This window comes from Schistocerca nitens, chromosome 1 (genome assembly GCF_023898315.1).
Source record: "Schistocerca nitens isolate TAMUIC-IGC-003100 chromosome 1, iqSchNite1.1, whole genome shotgun sequence".
In the NCBI taxonomy this organism is placed as follows: Eukaryota; Metazoa; Arthropoda; class Insecta; order Orthoptera; family Acrididae; genus Schistocerca; species Schistocerca nitens.
Genome location: NC_064614.1, coordinates 759,409,346 through 759,434,629, shown reverse-complemented (window position 1 = coordinate 759,434,629; position 25,284 = coordinate 759,409,346). Strand labels below are relative to the sequence as shown.

The window sequence follows — 25,284 nt, the reverse complement described above, 5'->3', positions numbered from 1 at the left end:
AAGTAGTATTTCTTTTCGCATTTTCCGCTTTACTTGGGCCCATATCAATTAAGTGGGGTTATACTTGCAGCCATACGGTGGTAGATGTACCACTTGGTGTCCCATTTCGTTTGCCAGTTGATCTAATTCGTAAGTCTTTTTGCCACCTACGATTTCTTCCTTAGACACGAGTTCAGCCTTCATTTCATTGATTGAAAATGAAACATTCTTTCTCTTTAGCCACTCCATAATATCTGCCTTGTGCCAATTTGAATGTGGCAGCTTTTCTATCTGAATGGACTTGGAATTATCCATCACGATAATTGACCCTTCTTCCAGCACAGATAACGCTCAAATAAACAAATTCTTAAGAACTTCTCCATTCATTTCTGAATGGTAATCTGATTGGCAAGAATTTTTCCCACCATGAAAAACAAGTTTGGCCTCTGGTATGAGGCTTATGGTTGATGAACCAGCGTGGGCAATGATTAATCGACCATCTCTACCAGTAGACACTTTCAAACCACCATTTCCCTTGGGTTGTGCCATACATACTTGTTGGTGTGGTTCTGTGAAACACAAGTTTCATCCAAGTACACTACAGGCCTGGTGTCTTAAGCACCCAAGAAGTGCATTGTACGTGAAAACTTCGCCCTTGCTGCTGCTGCTGTGTCTATGTTCCATTAAGAATTTCCATCCATCATTACACTTCTTGAATCAGAAACCAAGGGAGTGGAGAAGACGAAGAACGGAGGTCTCTGAGCCCAGGTAATTAATTTTTTCACGGATGTCAGCCTGTATTTTTTTAGCCATTGGATACTTTCCTCTGTCGTAGTATCCAAGTACAGTTCTACGCACGAGCTCCTTGTTAAAATCATTAAGTCAGTTGATTTCCATTCACATTCGTATCCCTTTCTTGGAGAATCGAAATACTCATTCATGTGTGGAGATTCTGCCAGTGACACAGATTAGCTAATACGGCCTACAGTTGACTTGAAGACACCACACGCTTTAGCAGTAAGTTTATGAATTTGTGCAAAATTTAAGTTATTCCTCGCTTCTTCATTGTCGGCTAGATCAGTAAAAAACTTGAGTACATTCGATATGATAGTTTTCGATTATTTACGAATGTCTTTCCGCCCTTTATGTACACAGACCAGAGCACTACTACAAGTAGGCTGTTGCTCCTGCATTGTTGTTCACCACCGAGCACATGTCAAAGCACCTTTCTAAAGACTGTAAGACACTGAGACCAGACATGAACACTCGATATAGCACGGTAACACGGAGCTTTCAGCATGCTCTGACCTACCATGCCGCTAACGGTACCTACATGGCAACAAAGCCGAGAGGCGGGCGAATCACAGCCTGCAGCCCCTGCTGGCGGCAGGCAGCGGCCGTGACCTTGACACTACTTTCGTGCCGGCCACTCTAGTACTAATATTTCACCTAAAAGTAAGTACTGGCCAATAAATTTGTCTCGTAATTATTGTAATTTCAGCACCAAATTTATGCTATATACACTGTTGTTGCTGTAAACACAACCTCATAATTGTTTTATCCATCTTTATTTATGGTGAACAATGGAAAGTCCAGGATGAAATGACAATGATATTCTGAAAAGGATAGATCGCTACTCGCCATGTAAAGGGAGGTGTTGAGTCACGGACAGGCACAATGAAAAGACTGCAAAACATTTCAGCTTTCAGCCAAAAGGCCTTCTTCCAAAATATAGAACTGAACACATTAACACAAGTAAAACTCCCACCCCCCTGGGTGACATCACTGTGCAACTGTAGGCTGTGTGTGTGTGTGTGTGTGTGTGTGTGTGTGTGTGTGTGTGTGTCTTCTGTTTCGGAAGAAGTCCTTTTGGCCAAAACCTTAAATGTTTAGCAATCTTTTCATTGTGATTGTCTGCGACTTATGCCTTCTCTGTTTGATGAACAGCAATCTATCCTTCTTTTCATGTTGAGATACGTTAGAGAAGATAAAATATTTCCTCATGTATCTCCCAAATCAAAATACTATGTGTGATTGTGTAATTTTTTTATGTTTAATCTTTGGTACAAAAATTTATAATTTTACAGGTATCATCCATCGTTTTGTTAGAGATAAATATTCAAAGAGATTTCCTGAATTGGAGTCACTTGTTGTTGGCCCTCTTGAATACTGTATGACAGTAAAAGAACTAGGAAATGACTTGGATAGAGCAAAGAATAATGAAGCTCTTCAACAGATTCTGACACAGGCAACTATAATGGTCGTATCAGTTACTGCATCAACCACTCAGGGGTAAGATAAAAGCTTGTGTTGTGTTTGTGTGTGTGTGTGTGTGTGTGTGTGTGTGTGTGTGTGTGTGTCGCACCCGCACTCTGACACATAGTATCCATAATTAATTCATTTGAGTTTTAATAACTGATTTTGGTATACAGAGATTTCTCAATAAATGCTTTTTTTATGTTCTCTTTGTATTTTTAAAAAAATCTATTCATTTATTTATGTTGCTAATCTCACAGCTATACATTTACTAACATAATTTATAAACAAAGAAAACAGCAGAAGTTATGGTTACCAGAAAACCAGCTAGATTTTTAAAAAAAGGGGGGCGGGAGGTTCATGTGAGACTATTAATGAAAAATTACAGCAAGCTAGTGAAAAAAAAAAAAAACAATATTAAAAAATAGGGGATTGTGTTTAAGGCAGTAAGAATTAGTTACTACCATATTCACTGGTATGTTTGCAAAAACCTTTACTTATGGCCATAAGCAGCTTTTCAGCTGATTTCTATCTTCAGCTGGATCAGACCTCAGATTTAGGAATGTAAGAATGCATACTTAGGAAGATGGTTGCATATGCTGGCTGCATTGAAAGTACAACAAAATCCAGAGAAAAAGAAACGGTTGGAGTGGCTTTTCACTAGACAAGCCACTGCAATGTGCAACATTCTCATTATACCTATGGGTTTTCAGCATACATGTTTTGTGTGTCTGCTCTTAATACAAGGTATCAAATGCCTTTGCAGAACACCAAATAGCTATCATACAACCACTCCGCTCTAAAATTGATTTTCCTCAAGACCTTATGATCAGCTCAAATGTTCCTCCATCCATTATCTTGGTGTTTCATTATTAATGCAGCACCTACCACCAGCCTGTGTGTAAGAGGAGACTTTCATAATAAAAACTGAAGATGGTCAGCATTTATATCCCTTTGCTCTTGACAACTGAATTGCCTATTCAACTGGTTTGTGAGTAATAGATAATAGTTGTTTATGACATGTTCATAGATGACCTCTCCCTGATATTCTTCAGATACCTCTTATGGTTCAAGAGTGTAGCCACATTCTTGGAATTCCCATGTTTGACATTCTGTGGGAATTACTACCTCATGCTATGTCTAACCAGTTTCTGTTCATCCAGTGGATTATTGTGCAACAGTTTTCCAGCTACATACTTCCTTATAAATGAGAAAAGGATACCAAATCAGGTGAATGAGTTGAATATTCCAATTATTAGTTTTTACAGTCCAAGCCTCTACTTGCATTTCATCCAGTTGGCCCTGACACTTGTTTGGTACTCACCATTTATTATTTACCTTTGGCAGGATAATAAATAAAAAAATAGCAAAACTTGTGTTCTTCAGTGATCACCTCATTTTTGAATCATAATCATTAACAGAGAAATCGTAATAAAATTTAAGAAAACAATTAGTATTAATTTTGGTAAACATTTCTGGAATACAGTGATCAATTAATTGTTATATTTAGATTAAAGTTCAGTCTTGATCACGTTATGTCTGTTTTAATGAGTAACCAGTTTCGGTTTTTTCTATAAAACCATCTTCAGACCCATTGGCTCCTTTGGGCTGGTAGGTGGAGCTCCCCTTGCTGTTGTGCAGTCAACTGATCAGTTGACAGCACAACAGCAAGGGGAGCTCCACCTACCAGCCCAAAGGAGCCAATGGGTCTGAAGATGGTTTTATAGAAAAAACCGAAACCGGTTACTCATTAAAACAGACATAAAGTGATCAAGACTGAACTTTAATCTAAATATAACAATTAGTATTGTCAAAATGTCAGGGAAAAATGGCCGTGCTGATAGATTTTCACAGAGACTTATTCACTTTCTGTGGAAAGTCAGTGTTCAGTGGAACACAGTTTGGGAAGTTGCCTGAACATACAGCGGTTTACCCACATCTCATCCACAGTAACCATTTGATGCACATAATCAGTTGAATTCCATTTAACAAATCTAAACATTGGTAAGAGATTTGTTTTCACATTTGCTTTTTGTCAGCATTCAACAAATGAGACACCTGTCTTGCACAAAGCTTTCTCATAGTTAATTACTTGAGTAAAACTATTCCATACTCTTTCTTCTGAGTGTGCCTCTTGTGTCAGCAGTTTCATTTAACTTCAATCACAAGGTGTCTGACACCATAATGTGAACGTTCTCAGTCCTTTCATTTGAGGTTGCAGTTTTTTGATGTTCTTTGTTTCAGGAGAAATATTACTATTTTTGAACACGGATGCCTAGTCTTAACTGTTAAAATTGAAGTGGCAGACATTTTATGTGCTTTCACCAACTTTGGATGAATTTCCATTGACGATGAATTGACCGAAACAGAGAATTTTTTTGGTGTCATAATATTCCAGCATATCCACTTGAACAAAACACACACAATAGAAATAGTTTAGAAATATGTAGAAACTACTTTGCTTGCCACACTGACACAATATACTTGTGCATCATACATGTACATTAAAGCTTATGTTTCTACTTTATGTAGTTAATATTATTCTGCAATTGCCAGTACATCTTTGTTTAAATGTTTTGTTACTTTAATATATAGAAAACTTCAGTAATAAACAGTCATTTAGTTTCCAGACTTGTAAGAAACAAAGTCCACACTGCTGTGTTCTGTTTTAATTTTGAATTTGTAGAAAGACCCCCAATGTTCTGTTAATGAATAAATGTATGGTCTTTTTCTTTAGGCAGTTATTAAGTGAGCAGGAGAAGGAAGATATTGTAGAAGCATGTGACATGGCAATTGATCTTAATAATTTTAAGCAGCGTATATATGAATATGTTGAGAGCAGAATGGCATTTATAGCACCAAATTTATCAATCATTGTTGGAGCCTCCACTGCGGCAAAGATAATGGGTAACTATAAGAAGCAGTTCAAAATCTGCATTGTTGTGCAGTAGTTTAATGTGAGCTAATTAATTAATTGATTCACTGTCATACCTCTGTTTTATTCCTTTCAGGTGTTGCCGGTGGACTAACAAAGTTGTCAAAAATGCCAGCATCTAGTATCTTGGTCCTCGGTTCTCAGAAAAAAACTCTTTCTGGTTTTTCTCAGGTTACAATGTTGCCACATACAGGATTCATCTACTATTCTGATATAGTTCAGGATACACCACCGGTAAATGAATAGTTAACCTGGATTAGATAATTAATTTGAGACTTACAACCAATGCCATGAAGCCGTTTGAATTTTAGTATATTCTTTCTTCTTTCTTTTCCCCTTTTCCTTACTCTTTCTGCATTCTTACTTTTCTCCCTTTCCATACTCTTCCTGCATTTATATGCTTTATCTGGCACCAATCTCTGTCTGTGCGATTTGCTCGTTTTCTACTGTGGTCTCGGTATCCGAAACCTGATACAAATTAGTCAGTGATTCAGCGTATTCAGTTTTGAATTGGGCTTATGTGAAGTCATCATATTGTTTTCACATCAGGAGTAGTTGTGGACATTTTACTGCGGTTCCAATAAAAAGTGTCGGGTTCCTCCAAATCTGTCATAACATATATTTAACTTTGCCAAACCCTTGAATATACAGATAAGAGATTCAAGGGATATTCCATGTAGTACCAGTGCAAAAGATAATTTCAAATGGAAATTACACTTCATATTTTACTGCACAAAAATGGTTTTAAATATCAGATAAGTTCCTTCTAAACGTGAATTGTTCCAGGCGCAGGGTGTATACCAACCGGGAGATCCGGGAAAAACCCGGGAATTTTTTCATCCGGGAGAAAACCGGGAAAAACCAGGGATATTTTAGAATTCCGGGAATTTTTCATTGTTTTAGTTTTCAGTTACATTTTTGTAATTATGACTGGTAAGAACCGATACTCTAACAAATGATATTACTGTATCCCGCTCCGCTACTGCAGAATAATACGTCAACAATAAAACGTAAACGAGAGAAAAAATGAAAATAACTTAAATTGCAAAGGAAATGCGCCGTATACAACAACGAAACACAGTGCTCATGCATGCGTCTGCCAATTGAAAATGTGTCAGAGGCTTTAGGAAGATTATGCAGTGCTTCATAACAACAAATTGCCTCCAATGAGCGTGAAGTCGCAACTGTTTACATTCGATTTGTTTTAGTAGTTACGCGCGGTCTCATGCGCATGCGCAGTTGAGTAGTAGATTCTCCCGCTTCTGGCCACAGGAATATGGCTGTTGGCTGTGCAAGCAGTCGCAGCAAGCAGCTGGATGCTACCGGGAAAAGGGAGTGCCAAATTCATGTTCTTGAGGAAAAAAACTTGTTTCACAAAGCATCTAGCGCATGTTTGCCTATCGATTATTCATATGATTTTGAAACTCTTCCCTGTTGGTTTTTGAACATTTTTGAATACATTTTAAGTTGATTTCTAAATTAATCATAAGTTGATTTTTGAATGCGTGCACAATGTACGTGATGTCACTGTCTGGAATCCTCGTCGCATCTAGAAATAAACTTTCCGCAGACAAAAGGGGACGGGGCTATACGAGCTGAGGGAGTAAAGCCGGGCGGATGAATGCCAATCGCTGTCTGATTATGTGGTTGATTGGGTTTGCGAATGATCAGTGTTGTAATAATTACTAGCGAAATCTATAGATTCAGACTAACAGAATGGAAATGAACGACTGACAGGAATAAAAGGTGAGAAAGATTACGCATTATCTTCTAGGTGTATCCCAGAAAACGAAATTTTGACAGAAAATTTTTGGCCAGATCGCTACACTAGTAAGGACCAGTAGTACAGTCTCTGGCTAGCAGCCGCGTAAGTTCTATTGTGGAAGTAACGCGGAAAATGTGTTTTTCGAATACGTAATAACGCCTAACCGGAAAATAATCGCGGGATAACTAACCCAGTTATTCTGGCAGGGTTAGTGAAGTTAATCGGCGAACAAATTTTGACAGTGGCAGCAATAGCTACAGAATTGGTGATGACGAGATTGTTTGTTAGAACGAGGAAAGAGTAGAAATGGGGACATCACACAAATTATGGAAGAATAAGAAGATTCCAAATTTATATAAAAATTTCGTAATACTACTTTTCGATCTCATGCTTGAGAAGCTGGTGCGTATGAATGAAATGTGAAACTATTTCCTAACATAAAGCTTTTTGCTTGTAGTAGGCCTAATAGGTAATTGATATTGTTACTTATTGGATTATATTCTGTCATGTTATAAAAATTGTCATTTGTGCCAAAACAGTCTCGTCTATTTGGTGTGTTACAATATTGCTGCCATATTAGAAAGGCCTATTTTGTTTTATCTAGCACACAGTGACAAAATAGACGTAATCGGATCGAGAAACCGCACCAGTCTTGGGTATTATTTGTATTAACAGCTTTTTCAATACTAGATAACGACACTTCGACTTTTCATTAAGCAAAACGTTTGACGAACTTTGATGAGGTAATATTCTTTCGCAGAAAGGAAAGCACGCCATGTAAAGCTGTAGCAAGATTAGAGAGAAAGAAATGCTAGGAGCTAAGGTTTGGAGCAATGTTTAATTTCTTGCTTATCTCTTGTCACTACTGGTTTCATATATCCTATATTTAATTTCATGTCACAGAAAACAGCAAGTTATTAACTAATAGGCAATGAAGAGTTCATATTTTGTGCAGAGTTCTTGTTCTCGCGATTACAAATAATCCCATCTGCTATTAATTGTGAGATTTTTTAAAGAGGGTCAGGCTGTCAAACTGGCTGACTAGGAGCAGGAGAGGCGCCACAGAACATTTCAATTTCCACTCTCCTGAATATAGTTTGGACGTGTGGTAGAAAAATGCTGTATGAAGAGGCGTGGCTCTGCACTTTGGCATACTTAAGACGAAATAATATATCTTATATTTCCTCGAATACATTTGTTTTGTTTTTCAGACTTTTCAGAAAGATGTGCGCTACAAGATGAACATATTTTGAAAATTCGATTTTTTGTTAGTATTGACCCGGTTCGCAAATGTCGTACATCCGGGGTTGATGCGCAGAGAAATCTGAGCTGTAGTGGGTAGTCTCCACGTGACCCGTGTTTACGTTTAGTGATTTTGCTGTTTCCCCTCCGTTTACTCTTACGTCAAATGAAAACAAAACTGATATCTGTGGCCGGGAGCTATCAAGTGAATTAAAACACATTCACATAATTACGGAAGCCTGAAATATGTCATTAGTTTCAGATTTTATTTTATTTCCACCTTTCTGGCAGTCAAGCATTAATTGCCTTGTGGAACAATGAAGTTATTTTTGTCTGTTTGCTAAAGAAATTTGACTTATGTTAACCTTTTCCGCAGAGGCAGTCAGTGTATTTGAAACGAAATGTTTAATTCCACAGTACTGGCTAGTTTCAACTGTTCGCTGCATTTCAAGTGTACGTTTTCATTCTCTAGCACGTATGGCATTATACCATAATAAAGAACCAAACATGATATAATACAGTACTGGTGCTCCAAGAAAATTTACATCCCGAAAACCACACTGAAAAGCTTAATATCAGGTCGATTTCTACTTCATTGGGAATCTGGACATATGAATGTGCCCTTTAAGTATGCACTTTAAATGTGCACAATTTAATATGGTTCACGAAATTACGATGCTCTTGCAGTATCCTCTGATGTCTTCTTTCTTTTATGAGATAATTTATGATCTTTCAATGTTTTACACGTACGTACATACGGGCTTCCTACATCATGATAGCTACCCAAGCGCGGTGTTGCCTGTTATCTGCACTCTCTGGCAACTGCTGAAACGAACCTATTTCTAACAGGTCGCGGGAAAATATTGCGAATGGTGGTTTGAAAAGTGTTACTTTCAAAGTAAATTTCCTTTTACGTAAGTTGAGCTATGTGCAAGAATGTACCATGAAGTTATTAAATCACAGACCGTTTGACTCTCATTTAAAAATTAACTCTTTGATGATGCGCCATTTAGAAGAATTTCGAACCCTAATGATCGGACATTTATGTCATTATTAACACTTTTACTGGCACATTTGTGTGATATATCTTAAAGTGTAACACATGCAAAAAAAGATCAACAGTATATGCGAAAGCTTAGTTTCTCTTGCACCTTGAGACCAATATTATATGTGAAAGCTTTGCTTTTCTTGTAAAAACACTATGTATATTAATTTAAACTATTAACTTTCCCTGTTGTGTGTTTGTGTTATGTAACAGTGATGTTGCTTTTGGCTGACTACATCACGTGTCCTCTGAATACCCGCTGTCTGGCTGGCGAGATCACGTGACATGAGCTACGAACGGCTTACAAAAGTGCATCGAAATCTCGATTTCAGTGATTCGGAAAGTAACATGCGGTGTTTGGTGGAATTCCGATGTATACTTTCGTAATATGAAAATACGCAGCGTACATATTGCTGCACATCAAAGATATTTCCTTAAACGTGTCTTTTTTCCCAGAGTTCCCTTTTCTGAAGTGCTGGGAAATTCTACAACCGTGTATAAAGCCATAACCATTCAAATAATTGATAAGGGAAAATATACTGTCACCTGGGAGAAAGTGTATTTTTAACCAGGAAATCCGGGAAAAATCTGGGAATTTTTTTCCTTGTCCATGTATACACCCTGCAGACGTGATAATTTATTTTTATGTATTACCATTTCTCATTATTGCCAGCATTTAGTTGCTGGGTACGGGGTCCCTGAGCTAGGGATTGGGAAGCACCACCAGTCTTCAATACCGTAAGCTCTGAGTGTGCTTAAACGACTACCGTAAGGCGCAACAGTGGAACGTTGTACGGTACAGAGCCTGGGGATCTTGGCTCTGGGGGACCTGCCGCCGCCCCGTTGTATTAGGCTTACCCAGGCAAGCGGGACTCTGTCTGGGTGGATATTCTCCTCGATTTCTGGTTTGCAGCCGAACAGATGGGGACTCATTTGTGACCACAAAGCCTCAGTTTTTTGTGGAAAATTTAGAGGACAAGTTCGGAGAAGTTGAGGGTCTGTCTAAAATGAGGTCTGGAGCAGTCCTCATACAGGCAGCATCCCCAGCACAGTCACGGGCATTGCTTGCTTGTGACAAGCTCGGTGATGTTGCAGTCTCCATTACGCCTCATAAGAGCCTCACTATGGTTCAGGGCCTTATTTTTCATCGTGACCTGTTGTTGCAGTCTGACGACGAGCTCCGTGCAAATCTGGAACGCCTCAGTGTCCACGTTGTACGACGTGTCTTCAGGGGACCTAAAGATAGTAGGGTAGCCACCGGCGCCTTCATCTTGGCTTTCGAGGGAGACACCCTGCCCGAGAAGGTCAAGGTGATGATATATCGATGTGATGATAGGGTCCCTCCTCCCATGCGCTGCTTTAAGTGCTGGAGGTTTGTGCATATGTCATCGAGATGTGACGCCAACCCTACCTGTCGGGATTGTGGACGTGCCTCCCACCCCAACGTCCTGTGTTTGTGTCAGCTGTGGACAGATACATTCACCTTGCTCGTCAGACTGCGCGGTTTATCAAAAAGAACAGAAGATTATGGATATAAGACCTTGGACAGTCTCACTTACACAAAGGCTAAATGCAAGTACAACCGACTTCACCCTGTGCGCATTTCATCGACGTTTGCTGCAGCAGCTTCGATGTCGCCATCCCTGGCGACGAGCCCCCAAGCTCAGCCGCTTTTTGTCGGCCCTCCAGTCCGCCTGTCTATTCCTGCCCCCCAGGTAGTTGGAGGAACACGCTCTTCCATTGCTCCCCTGTTATCAACATCGGGAGTAACAACCCTTCCTTCTTCGGGGACTTCAGTACCCACCTCTGCACAGGAGAAGTGCCCACCTCCTCCAGCTCCCCTCACGCGGAAGGGATCACTTGGTGCCCTCCCTTCCATGGTTACTGCCCCTCCAGATATCAGCCACTGCCTGAAAAAGCCACCACCTGAGGGCCGTAGGGCTTCCAGGTCTTCCTCGGTCCATGAGACTGGGTCAGAAAAGCCCACCCAGCCTGATAAAGTGAGGGACAAACAGGGCCCTACCAAAAAGAAGAAAAAGCAAAAGGAGAAGGACATAGAGAGAAAAGGAGTTCACCACTGCACCTGAAGATGTGGAGCATCTAGCGTCCCCTCAGGAGCTAAATGTTGCTCGACCCGCAGCTCCTATGGAAGTTGATCAGGCTACTTCGCAATCCGCAATCCGTGGCGGCGAGCGCTTCTAAGGCGTAACCTATCTCCCTCCCCCCCCCCCCCCCCCCCCCGGTTCTTTCATGTCTTCACAGTCAGATACCATTATCCTTCAATGGAATTGCCATGGTTTTTTTCCACCACCTTGCTTGCTGAGTTGAAACAGCTTTTGTGTCACTTACCTGCCACTTGTCTGGCCCTACAGGAAATCTGGTTTCCTGTTCGGCAGAACCCCTCCATCTTTGGCTACCAGAATTACTATAAGAACCGTGTAGAATACGACAGGGTGTCTGGCGGTGTCTGTGTTTATGTTCTTGCCACTGTTCCTAGTGCCCCAGTGCCACTTCACACAGCTCTCGAGGCTGTGGCTGTTAGAATCTGGGCAGGAATGGAGCTTACCATCTGTTCCCTCTAACTTCCCCCGGATGAGGTTGTCCCTCTTGCCGACCTAGCTGCCTTGTTTGCCCAGCTCCACCCTCCATTCCTCCTTTTGGGGGACTTGAATGCCCACCACCCTTTATGGGGTGGGGCCCAGATCTCAGACCAGGTTAGGAAGGTTAAGGCTCTCTTGGCACAGCAGGACATTTGCCTCCTTAACACTGGTGCTCCCACATATTGACTCATGGCACATACTCGGCCATTGACCTCTCTCTTAGTAGCCCAGGTCTTCTTCCATACCTCAGTTGGAGGGTCCACGACGACCTCTGTGGTAGTGACCACTTTCGTATCCTGGTTTCTCTTCTTCAATCCCAACCCCCTGACCAGCTGCCACGATGGTCTCTTCGTGGAGCTGATTGGGCAGCCTACACCTCGGCTACTATGGCCATTGCTCCGCTTCCTGGTGACATTGATTTGGCCATGGACGAGGTCACTATGGCCATTGCTGCTGCCGAGGCAACTGTCCCCTGTTCGTCCAGTACCCTAAGGCATAAGTCAGTCCCTTGGTGGGCACCAGAGATTGCAGAAGCTATCCGGCACAGCCGGCGAGCCCTGCAACGACACCGGCGTCATCCTTCCTTAGAGAATCTGGTTGCCTTTAAACGGCTGCAGGCCCGGGCTCATCGGTTAATCCGGAGGAGCAAACAGGACTGCTGGGAACGATATGTTGCCACCTTTGGTTCTCGCACCTCCCCATCTCGGGTTTGGCGCATTTTTGGCTTTTGCCCTCATGTGTCTGTCCCTTGCCTTTCTCTTCGGGGTACACTTTGTACTGACCCAATCGCCATCGCCGAACAGCTGGCAGAGTACTATGCTCGTATTTCCGCGACAGCAGGCTGTTGTTGTTGTTGTTGTTGTTGTTGTTGTGGTCTTCAGTCCTGAGACTGGTTTGATGCAGCTCTCCATGCTAATCTATCCTGTGCAAGCTCCTTCATCTCCCAGTACCTACTGCAACCTGCATCCTTCTGAATCTGCTTAGTGTATTCATCTCTTAGTCTCCCTCTACGATTTTTACCCTCCACGCTGTCCTACAATGCTAAATTTGTGATCCCTTGATGCCTCAGGACATGTCCTACCAACTGATCCCTTCTTCTAGTCAAGTTGTGCCACAAACTTCTCTTCTCCCCAATTCTATTCAATACCTCCCATTAGTTACGTGATATACCCACCTAATCTTCAACATTCTTCTGTAGCACCACATTTCGAAAGCTTCTGTTCTCTTCTTGTCCAAACTCTTTATTGTCCATGTTTCACTTCCATACATGGCTACACTCCATACAAATACTTTCAGAAACGAATTCCTGACATTTAAATATATACTCGATGTTAACAAATTTCTCTTCTTCAGAAACGCCTTCCTTACCATTCCCAGTCTACATTTTATGTCCTCTCTACTTCGACCACAATTTCTTTCAACTGCTCTTCCAAGTCCTTTGCTGTCTCTGACAGAATTAAAATGTCATCGACGAACTTCAAAGTTTTTATTTCTTCTCCATGGATTTTAATACCTACTCCGAATTTTTCTTTTTGTTTCCTTTACTGCTTGCTCAATATACAGATTGAATAACATCGGGGAGAGGCTACAACCCTGTCTCACTCCCTTCCCAAGCACTGCTTCCCTTTCATGCCCCTCGACTCCTTAAAACTGCCATCTGGTTTCTGTAGAAATTGTAAATAGCCTTTCGCTCCCTGTATTTTACCCATGCCACCTTTAGAATTTGAAAGAGAGTATTCCAGTCAACATTGTCAAAAGCTTTCTCTAAGTCTACAAATGCTAGAAACGTAGATTTGCCTTTCCTTAATCTTTCTTCTAAGATAGGTCGTAAGGACAGTATTGCCTCACGTGTTCCAACATTTCTACGGAATCCAAACTGATCTTCGCCGAGGTCGGCTTCTACCAGTTTTTCCATTCGTCTGTAAATAATTCGCGTTAGTATTTTGCAGCTGTGGCTTATTAAACTGATAGTTCGGTAATTTTCACATCTGTCAACACCTGCTTTCTTTGGGATTGGAATTATATTCTTCTTGAAGTCTGTGGGTATTTCGCCTGTCTCGTACATCTTGCTCACCAGATGGTAGAGTTTGGTCAGGACTGGCTCTCCCAAGGCCGTCAGTAGTTCTAATGGAATGTTGTCTACTCCGGGGGCCTTGTTTCGACTCAGGTCTTTCAGTGCTCTGTCAAACTCTTCACGCAGTATTGTATCTCCCATTTCATCTTCATCTACATCCTCTTCCATTTTCATAATATTGTCCTCAAGTACATCACCCTTGTTTAGACCCTCTATATACTCCTTCCACCTTTCTGCTTTCCCCTCTTTGCTTAGAACTGGGTTTCCATCTGAGCTCTTGATATTGATACAAGTGGCTCTCTTTTTCTCCAAAGGTCTCTTTAATTTTCCTGTAGGCTGTATCTATCTTACCCCTAGTGAGATAAGCCTCTATATCCTTACATTTGTCCTCTAGCCATGCCTGATTAGCTATTTTGCACTTCCTGTCGATCTCATTTTTGAGACGTTTGTATTCCTTTTTGCCTGCCTCATTTAGTGCATTTTTATATTTTCTCCTTTCATCAATTAAATTCAATATTTCTTCTGATACCCAGCGATTTCTACTAGCCCTCTTCTTTTTACCTACTTGATCCTCTGCTGCCTCCACTACTTCATCCCTCAGAGCTACCCATTCGTCTTCGACTGTATTTCTTTCCCCCATTCCTGTCAATTGTTCCCTTATGCTGTCCCTGAAACTCTGTACAACCTCTGGTTTAGTCAGTTTATCCAGGTCCCATCTCCTTAAATTCCCACCTTTTTGCAGTTTCTTCAGTTTCAATCTACAGTTCATAACCAATAGATTGTGGTCAGAGTGCACATCTGCCCCTGGAAATGTCCTACAATTTAAAACCTGGTTCCTAAATCTCTGTCTTACCATTATATAATCTATCTGAAACCTGCCTGTATCTCCAGACTTCTTCCATGTATACAACCTTCTTTTATGATTCTTGAACCAAGTGTTAGCTATCATTAAGTTGTGCTCTGTGCAAAATTCTACCAGACGGCTTCCTCTTTCATATCTTCCCCCCCAATCCATATTCACCTACTACGTTTCCTTCTCTTAATTTTCCTACTACCGAATTCCAGTCACCCACGACTATTAAATTTTCGTCTCCCTTCACTACCTGAATAATTTCTTTTATCTCATCATACATTTCATCAATTTCTTTGTCATCTGCAGAGCTAGTTGGCATATAAACTTGTACTACTGTAGTAGGCATGGGCTTTGTGTCTATCTTGGCCACTATGCTGTTTGTAGTAGCTTACCCGCACTCCTATTTTTTTATTCATTATTAATCCTACTCCTGCATTGTCCCTATTTGATTTTGTATTTATAACCCTGTAGCGCAGGCTACAGCGCAGAATTCCGTGCCATTAAAGAGCAGGCAGAGCGTACGCAGTTGTCATTTCGCACGCACTGTTGGGAATGATACAACGCCCCGTTTAGTGAATGGGAGTTCCAAAGTGCCCTTGCAGCTTGCCCCGATACCTCTCCAGGTCCAGACCGAATTCACAACCAGTTTCTTCGCCATCTCTCGGCGCACTGTCGGGGTGAATTACTTGCCCTGTTTAACTGCATCTGGACGGAGGGCATTTTCCCAACTCGTTGGCAGGATAGCGTTACCATCCTGGTGCTGAAACTTGGTGCAGATCCGCTGGTGGTTGATATCTGTCGCCCTATCTGCCTTACCAACGTTATGTGCAAACTCTGGAACGGATGGCGAGTCGGCGGCTCATGTGGATCCTCAAAGCTCGGGGCCTCCTAGCCCAGCAACAGGGAGGCCTTCCGTCAGGTCCGCTCAGCGGTCGACAATTTAGTCTCGCTAGAGTCGGCTATTCGTACAGCTTTTACTCGGCGAGAACATCTAGTTGCTGTTTTCTTTGATCTTCGGAAGGCTTACGATACCACCTGGCGCCGTCATATCCTTGCTACGCTGCACGAATGGGGCTTACGGGGTGCACTTCTGATTTTTCTATGGAATTTCCTCTCCAATCACCCCTTTCGTGTTCGAGGCGGCACATATTTTAGCTCTGCTCATATTCAGGAGAACGGTGTCCCACAGGGCTCGATTCTCAGTGTTCCCCCCTTTTTGGTGGCGATTAATGATCGTGCAGCTTCGGTGGGCTCATCGGTCTGTTCCTCTTCATATGCCAGTGACTTTTGTCTTTCTTACAGTTCCCCAAGCATCAGTGTCGCTGAACGGCGGCTGCAGGGAGCTACCCATGAGGCACATTTTTGGGCATCCAACCATGGTTCTCAGTTCTCAGCCTCCAAGATCCGAGTGATGCATTTCTGTCGTCGTCACACGGTCCACCTCCACCCAGAGCTCTACCTTGCCAATGAACTCCTTTGTATTGAGGAGACGCATCGCTTCCTTGGCATGCTGTTTGATGCTCAGCTCACTTGGACACCTCATCTTCGCGAGCTTAAACAACGGTGCTGGCGGCACCTCAACATCCTTCGCTGCCTCAGCCACATCGTTTGTAGGGCTGCACGAACAACCCTCCTACAGCTCTATAAGGCCTTGGTCCAGTCCCGTCTCGACCAAGGGAGCATGGTGTACAACTCGGCAGCACCTTCAACGTTGCAGATCCTCGACCCGATTCTCCATTGTGGCGTCAGACTGGCGACAGATGCCTTCTGCACTAGTCCAGTGATTAGCCTTCTTGTAGAAGTTGGAATCCCTCCCCTACGATTCTGCTGACAACAGTTGTTTGCGTCATACATCGCCCACGTCCATGCCTTGCCCGACCACCCAAACCGCAGGCTCCTTTTTCCATCTTCTGCACTCCCCTCCCCACGACGGCAGCCTAAGTTGGGTCTCCCGATCGCAGTCCGCGTTCATTTCCTTCTCTTGTCACTCGAGTCCTTTCCCCTTCCTCCATCCTTCCGGCCCTCTTCTTCTACCCTTCCTTGGTCCCTCCCACGCTTGTGGCTTTGCTTGAATTTGTCCTGCGACTCCAAGTCCTCCGTTCCACCTGCCAGTCTTCATCAACAATTCCTAGCTCTTCTTGCCTCATTTCGCGATGCACATGTAGTCTACACCGATGATTCTGTGGTCGATGGACGCACTGGGTTTGCTTTCATCCACGGCGACTACGTTGAGCAGCATTCCCTGCCTTGTGGGAGCAGTGTTTTCACTGCGGAGCTGGTTGCTCTTTATCGTGCACTCGCTCACCTTTCCTCCTGCCCTGGGGAGTCATTTGTCATATGCAGTGACTCCCTGAGTGGATTTCAAGCACTCGACCAGTGTTTTTCTCGGGGCCCTTTGGTGCGCGGTATTCAAGATGCTATTTTTGCTCTCGCCGAGTGTGGTCGTTCAGCGATGTTTGTGTGGACCCCGGGCCACATCGGCATTCCAGGAAACAAACGTGTTGATCGATTGGCCAAGCAGGCCACCACTTTACCACCCCTGGAACTTGGTGTCATGGAAAGAGACCTCCGGTCAGCCCTACATCACAAGGATCGTGATGTCTGGAGCTCTGAATAGTCTGTCTTGAACACGCCAAATAAGCTCTACATGGTCAAGTCATCCACAGCCGTATGGAACTCATCTTTGAGGGGCACACGTAGGGACTCAGTTGTTCTCTGCAGTCTCCAAATTGGACATACGCGGTTGACCCACAGTTGTTTCCTTCGTCGTGAGAACCCGCCCAAGTGTCTCTGTGATGCAGGGCTAACAATGGTCCATCTTCTGGTGGACTGCCCCCTTTTAGCCCCCTTGCGGCAGACCTTTAATTTACCAGCTGCACTTCCTTTAATTCTAGGTGGTGATGCCTCTATAGCTGGCTCAGTTTTACATTTTATCCGTGCAGTTGGGTCTTATCGCTCTCTCTAGTGTGGGTGCTCTCGCACGATTTCTCAGGCTACACCCACTCCAGCGACTTTTAATTGTGACGTGGATACCAAAATAGTGTCTTTTATGGTAACATGTTGTGTTGGTACCTCTATCAACGCTTTCCAGCTGGAGGTTCTTCATTTGTAGTTGGGATTTTGACCTTCTACCTGATTCATCAACCACTGTAGTCTTTTTTTACTCTGGTCAATTATTTGCTCTGCCCCTTTTAAGCGTCCTCTATTTTGCGTTACTGCGGTGTTCATTTTAGCTCTGTACCCCTTGGTGTTCCCTCCCTCTGGGTGCAGAGGTTATGCTCTTACTGTATAGGCCTTTTACAAGTATGTCTGTTTGGAACTGGGGACTGATGACCTCGATGTTTAGCTCCCATCAAACCCCAAAACCAACCAACCATTATGAAAGGAAGGAATACACATCATGTATGTACGTACATAAATTATGCATTTATATTTACTTGCATCAAAGTGCTTCTCTCTTGTTGCTGATGTTGTTGTTGTATTAGCATTTTATTTAATTATGGCAACCTGAATGTCATACAGGGTTGGGAAGTGAAATGGGAAATTTTGAAATACGCTAGACTCCCACAAATCTGGCCATTTCAAGCAATGGAAAATCCAGGAAGGAATGGAATGATATTATGAAAAGGAAAGTTGCTACTTACCATATAGCGGAAATGCTGAGTCGCAGATAGGCACAAGAAAAACACTGTCACACACAAAGCTTTTGACCAGTAAGGCCTTCAGCAAAAATAGACATAGAAAACACACACACACACACACACACACACACGACTGCAGTCTCAGACGAAAACGATGAGGTGCATTCAATAATTGACACATCATATTTTCTTTCTCGGCCAATTTTGCTCAAAATATCTGGAATTTTTTGTGTGTCATAGTGCAATATTTTGCTTCAGCCCCTATAGTTTCATGGGGTTCTGATAGGTGGTGACAGTACACTTTGCCTTCAACATGGTGTCTGTAATGGAGGTATGTTGTAAGCAGAGAGGTGTCATAGAGTTCTTTCGGTAGAAATCCAGAGCATTGTGGATATTCATTGGCACTTGTAGAATATCTAAAGAGACCTGACCGTGAGCCAAAACATGAGTCATTGGGTGAAGCCTCTTTCATTGTCGCAATACAGCTGGGAAAACCTGTCAGATCTCCCACATGTCAGCAGGCCACACACAGCTGTGGGTAATGCAGTGTTGGAATTTACAGACACTGGTATTCAAGGTGATCGACGGATCCCAACCGAACACCTTGCTGCACAACTGGACACCTCTGTTGGTAGTACTGACACATTTGTCCACAAGTTGGGGTACTCAAAGATGTTTAGCTGCAGAGTTTCTTGCCACCTAACGCAGGACTATAAAAAAAATGAAGGACCATCTTTGTGGAATAGGTTGCATGTTAGGAGGCTGACTGTGACTATTTTCTGTTGAATGTTGTCATGTGTGTTGCAACATGGGTTCATCACTTGGAACTGGAAACAAAACTGCAATTCGTGGAGTGGCGCCACACCACTTCTCCAGGGAAGAAAAAGTTCAAAACCGCACCCTCAGCCAGTAGAACACCATCTTCTGGGATGCTGAAGGGGTTTTTCTTTTTGATGTCCTCCCTTATAGTGCAACGATCAACACGGAAGTGTATTGTGCTACCTTCAGGAAATTGAAGAAATGACTTCAGCTTGTTCATTGTCTCAAAAATGCAAGTGAACTTTTCAATCTCCATGACAATGCAAGGCCTCGCACATCTGTGCACCCGAGAGCAGCTCACAAAACTGTATTGGATTGTTCATCCTCTTCTACTCTGCTGGTCGGATCTCACACCCTCTGTCTTCCACCTTCTTGGCCCAGTGAAGGATGCGCTCTACATGTAGCAGTACAAGGATGATAGGGAGGTTATTGATGCAGCAGGATGTTGGTTCCAGTAACAACCATTAGAGAAGTATTGGCGTACACACCCTCCCAGTATGGTGGCATAAGGCCATCACATTGAACGGAGATTAATTGAAAAATAGGGTTTTGTAGCCAAAAGAGTGGTGTGTAATACGGCGTATTGGAATCCTGAATATAACCAACCAGCTTTTAAAAAAAAAAAAAAAAAAAAAAAAAATGTTGCATTACTTTTTGAATGCCTCTTGTGCATCCATGTCCATAGAAAACTTGGTGTGTGTGTGTGTGTGTGTGTGTGTGTGTGTGTGTGTGTGTGTGTACCCATACAGTAGCATCACTCACTACAAAAAAAATCCTGAATTTTTAGTTGTTGCAATGGTAGTATTTGATGGTGGCATGCTTTATCACTCACCCGCTTTGCTGGCGTTATATCAGTACTGCATGTATCTGGTTGTAGCATAAAGTGCTCTAGGAAGATTGTCTGCAGCTTCAGTACCAGTAGAGTGAGAAAGTTTCATGCTCCACCCTCATATGTGCGCTTCATCACTTTCATTACTACTATTGTGTACACTTTTCATTATTTCTTCATCAATTTATCCTACTCTTTGAAGCTTGTGGAACATGTCAATGTACAAAGTACCAGCAATTTATGTTTCCAAATTGACGGACTCATCAGTGTTACTCAGTACTACCTTCAGCTCTGCAACAATGGATGGGCACATTTTTTTCCATCTCTTTAGTATGGTAGCATTCTCTACTTTATTCCATGCTTCTGCTCTTTGGAACACATCACGTAAGTTGAGTGCATTCCACACCTTCAACATAACCTTGGTAGAGTTCTTTTCACATTAGTTCAACAAACTGCACATTGACAATTACAGTTAATTGTTTCCAAAATTACCTGGCTGAATCATGGCTATGACATTGTGTGCAAGAATGAATGCTTGTATAACATTGGTCTTTAGAGCCACATCAGAAGGATGGTGGGGGAGTATTTCTCCGCCCAGGGACTGGGTGTTGTGTTGTCCTAATCATCATCATTTCATTCCCATTGACATGCAAGTTGCCAAAGTGGCGTCAAATCGAAAGACTTGCACCAGGCAAGCGGTCTACCCGACGGGAAGCCCTCGTCACACGACATTTTTTTTATTGTCAGTTATTAATATAGCTTTCAGTAGAGGTCTTTTATTTATTTTTTGCCTCTTTTCTTACAGCTGGTAGACATTGTGGAACCACCAAGAGACTATTTCTCTGTCCATCCACACTTTCTTCTGAGCACAGTGTTGCACTGGTCATACGAGTGCTGTTCAAAAAGTAAGGTGACTTCTCAAATTGCAGGGCAACATACATTTGATTATACATCTTTTCTTTTTTGTTATGTTAGTGCACATGTCCCGAACATATGTTCACAGCTTCAAGTGTTCAGCATACTTTATTTGTTTTGACGGATAGAAAGGTTAGACGTGTTTTAGAGTACTCGACAATTTTCGGTTGTTATAAAAAATGGAGCAAAGAATTTGCATCAAATTTTGTGTGAGAAATGGAACCAAATGCTCTAAAAACTTGAAATGTTGACAATGGCATATGGTGAGTCTGCTCTAGGTACAAAAAAAAAGTTTATCACTGGTACAACCTTTTCCAAGATGGCCGAGAAAATGCCAATGGTGGACCTCGCTCTGGATGCCCCAGCACACCAACAACAGATAAACGTCAAAGCTGTGAGGAAATTGTTTTGGAAAATTGTCGAATTACCATAAGGGAAGTTGCTGAGGATGTTGGTATATCAGCTTGTGTCATGCAATTTTTTCAGATGTTTTGGTCATGATACATGTGTCAGCGAAGTTTGTTCCATACCTTTTCAATTTTGATCAGAAGAACCGTCACATGACCATCGCTCAGGCACTCTTGCGTGGTTTCAGTGATCCTGATTTGCTCAAAAGGGTCATAACTGGTGAGGTAACATGGGTTTACAGCAGTGATGTCGAAACCAAAGCTCAGTTGTCCCAATGCAAGCATCCTGGAGAGCCAAGATCGAAAAAAGTGTGCCAAGTTTGATCAAATGTCAAAGTTTTGCTCACTGTTTTTTTCAATTACCGTGGCATAATGCATCATGAATTTTTGCCTCAAGGTCGTACGGTCAATAAGGAGTATTCTTGACATTATGTGCCATTTACAGGAAGCAATACACAAAAAACGTCCGGAATTGTGGGAAACAATTCATGGCTTTTGCATCACGGCAATGCTCCTGCTCTTTCATCATTGCTTGTGAGAGATTGTTTGGCCAAATAAAAACATGACAATCATGCCTCAGCCACCATATCCACCGGATTTGCTTCCCCTGTGACTTTTTCCTGTTCCCAAAACTCTTAGGCCTATGAAAGGATTCAATGATTGAGGAAATAAGAACTACATCGCTGGAAGTATTAAAGGCTGTACCAAAAGTGCTTGTGAGAAGTGCTTCGAGGATTGGAAGAAGTGTTGGCACAAGTGTGTTGTATCTGAGGGGAATTACTTTGAACGCGACAACATGAATATTGATGAATAAATAAATATTTTTTCATAAAAGTATAAAGTCACCTTTTTTTATCACACCTCATATATTTCTGTTGCTCTGTTGAAAACAGTGTGGATTTTGAGATTTCTGTGTCACTGTAAGTGGTGGATTATGAGTGCCATTTGTGGTACAACACACCATTAATGTTAACTTTCTGTTTCTGTTGTTTAAACCCATGAGCTTCCTTCTTATCCTTCACATCTAGTGTTTTGGAGGAAGCTTCTTGGAAAAGAAGCCAGTTTCATAAGCGTTGTACAAGGCATCCTGTTAAATCTTCTGCCTCTATCTTCCATCTCACCTTTGCCAACTCTTTTGCATCTTTTTCATTAGCTGAGCAACTTTCCCCAGTGAATGTCATCTGCTGCAACACCACGTCGTGTTTTTCAGTTTGATAGCCATATCTCGCTTGCTGCAAACAAGTTACTAACAAGTTATTTGTTAAATGCAACTGATTTTTCCTGTATAATTGGGTGGGCCACTGACAGGAATTCCTTTGCTTTGTTGTATGAATCATCTTTCAACAGCTACGCCCAGTTCTTCACTCTCATTCATTTGCTTTAACTCTCTGTTTTCCCAACTTGCTCTCCATTTGTGTTGCATGCTGTAGAATGACATCTTTCTTTTTGATGTCATACATCATTGTTTGTCAAACATTGTACTCAGCAGCAGCGGCTTTCTGCTAAGAACCTCATTTCAGTTTATCTAAAATTCTGCATTTCTGCTTGGGGTCTACCATAATGTATTCCTTTTTAGAAACCCTGATACTGAACTGTAAATTTCAAACATGTATATCATTATTTAACACTGTAATTAACTAAGAATATTTTTGTGCTGGATAATTTGGAAATAAATAACTTTTCAGTATTCCACTTAAGGCTTGTGACTTTGTTAAAATATTAAATTATATGATTTCAGGATCTCAGGCGCAAAGCAGCGAGGCTAGTAGCTGCTAAAAGCACTTTAGCAGCACGTGTTGATGCTTGTCATATAAGTGCAGATGGTCACATTGGAAAGCAGTTTAGAGAAGAAATTGAAAAAAAGCTCGACAAACTGACTGTAAGTTTTGAAATACGCAACACTCAACTACTACTTTCATTATTTTGGAGAGTCAATTTCAAAGACTACTTCACTATAGAAAAAATGTCAACAGCTTGACAAGTATGTGGCATTTGTCCCTATTTTTATACTAATCTAGCTTAGTGCCCGTTGCTCCATTCACGTAGACTGTATGGCCTGCACAGTTTTTAATCAAATTTTTACATTATTCACAAATTGCAACATGTTCTAAACTTTTCACACTTATTAAGGCCATAGATGTATGGTTATTTCCAAATGTACTTCTGGCCAAACAGCAATTCTGGTAGCCGGAGTCAGAGTCCTTCATCAATCCTGCATTTGGGTTCTTGCATAAAAACTTTCATGTCCTAATGTATATTTCTTTTGAAGTCAAATACCAGTTGTCATAGATTTCAATTTAAAAATGTTGTAATATAAAAAATTATTTTCATACAAATTTTCATGCCCCTGAAATGAAATGATTGTATGGCATTGTTGGCTGGGAGGCCCCATGCAGGGGAGTTTGATGATGATGGACACACAACACCCAGTCATCTCAAGGCAGAGAAAATCCCTAACTCCTCCGGGAATCGAACCCGGAACCCCGTGCACAGGAAGCGAGAATGCTACCACAAGACCACGAGTTGATGCCTCTATTTCACCTCCATAGGGACTGAATTTCCAAAGACATGGAAACTCGAATTTTTTTATTGCTAACCAAGAAGTAAAATACCAGTTTTCATATATGTAGCTTTAAAAATGCTTTACTAGCTCTGTAATAATCTTTCTTTTCTTCCAAGAAAAACTTTCATCCCCACAGTTTTAACTTTCCAAAAATGCTCACACAGATATTTCTGATCAAGAAACCAAATACAGATTTTTGGAATTCTAACTTCAAAGATGCCTTGATAATGATATATTTTCAAAAAATCTTTCAACCCGCATTTCACCCCCATAGTGGTGGAATTTTGAAAAATCCATTCTTAAATAATGCCTACACTATAAGACCAACGCTATCTCCGAATTTCAGGTTTCTATCCTTAGCGGTTTGGGCTAGGTGATGAGTCAGTCAAGTCAGTCATGACATTTCCTTTTATATGTGGAGATAAAGGTAATTTTATGTAATCGCAACTGAAAATAAATTACCTTTTGTTCTGCAGTTCAGAGCTTAACTTGAGTAATATTTCTTAAACATATGTGCTTTGCAGAGCACTGCACTTGGTTATTGGTAGCCATGGGATTGGAAGACAGTACTTTCAAGTGATGGTTGCTTGTGATTTGAGAGTGGGTTCAGGGAGAATCAGTGACTTGAACTTTTGTCATTGTTATTGGGGATTCTCTTTTCATGATCACAGTAATTTTTTAGCTCAATAAATTCAGGTATGCAAAGATTTACCTCTAAGACTGTAGTTTTCTGGCTACATAGCAGCAGTCATTGTTGGAGAAAATGTGTTTTGTGTTTCAAGAAGAAAGAGTATAACTGCTTCAGTTTGAAGCAAGATTTTACATGGGTCTCCTTGCTGGGAAGGATTTGGACACCACGCCAGTCGAGGAAGAAACTGCTCATAATTGTGAGTTCTGTCAATTGATACCTGCTGTATTTAATCCTGGCTGGTAAAGTTTGATGGTCAACATCATAACAGGTAACAAAATGTATCTGTAACAGTTTCACAGACGAAGCAGCAGTCATGCTTATGAAATTCCGTGATGATGCTCATCCTGAAAAGTAAAGAGCTCCAAGAGTTCATGCAGAATAATGGACTTTTTCTCAGCTGTAATCAATAATCACTTAAAAAAGAATAAGGTTGTAATAGAAGATCTTATGTTGGAGCACATCATCTCAAACTTTTCAAGAATATCTAGGAGAAGCAACAAAATACGAGCCTTGATAGGATAATGTTCAACATGAATCCCACACTTGATCACAGAATACAAGCATTTTTTTCAGCAGATCTCTACTAAAATATATTCATATCAAAATTTCTTTTAAGATTTGCCCCTGTGTGATTACTTTCTCATCCCAAAAGGAGAAGAACTGCATGCCC

The 25,284-nt window shown here is 41.7% G+C and overlaps 1 protein-coding gene across 1 annotated transcript in view; it reads left to right on the top strand.

Moving 5' to 3' along the window:
* LOC126260971 (U4/U6 small nuclear ribonucleoprotein Prp31) overlaps positions 1-25,284 on the top strand; it is a 94,073-nt gene that overhangs the window by 55,230 nt on the left and 13,559 nt on the right. Inside the window, exons 4-7 of the mRNA XM_049958499.1 lie at positions 2,067-2,271; positions 4,973-5,142; positions 5,247-5,404; positions 23,099-23,239. Of these exons, the coding sequence (XP_049814456.1) occupies positions 2,067-2,271; positions 4,973-5,142; positions 5,247-5,404; positions 23,099-23,239 (674 nt within the window). The remainder of the gene's footprint in view (positions 1-2,066; positions 2,272-4,972; positions 5,143-5,246; positions 5,405-23,098; positions 23,240-25,284) is intronic.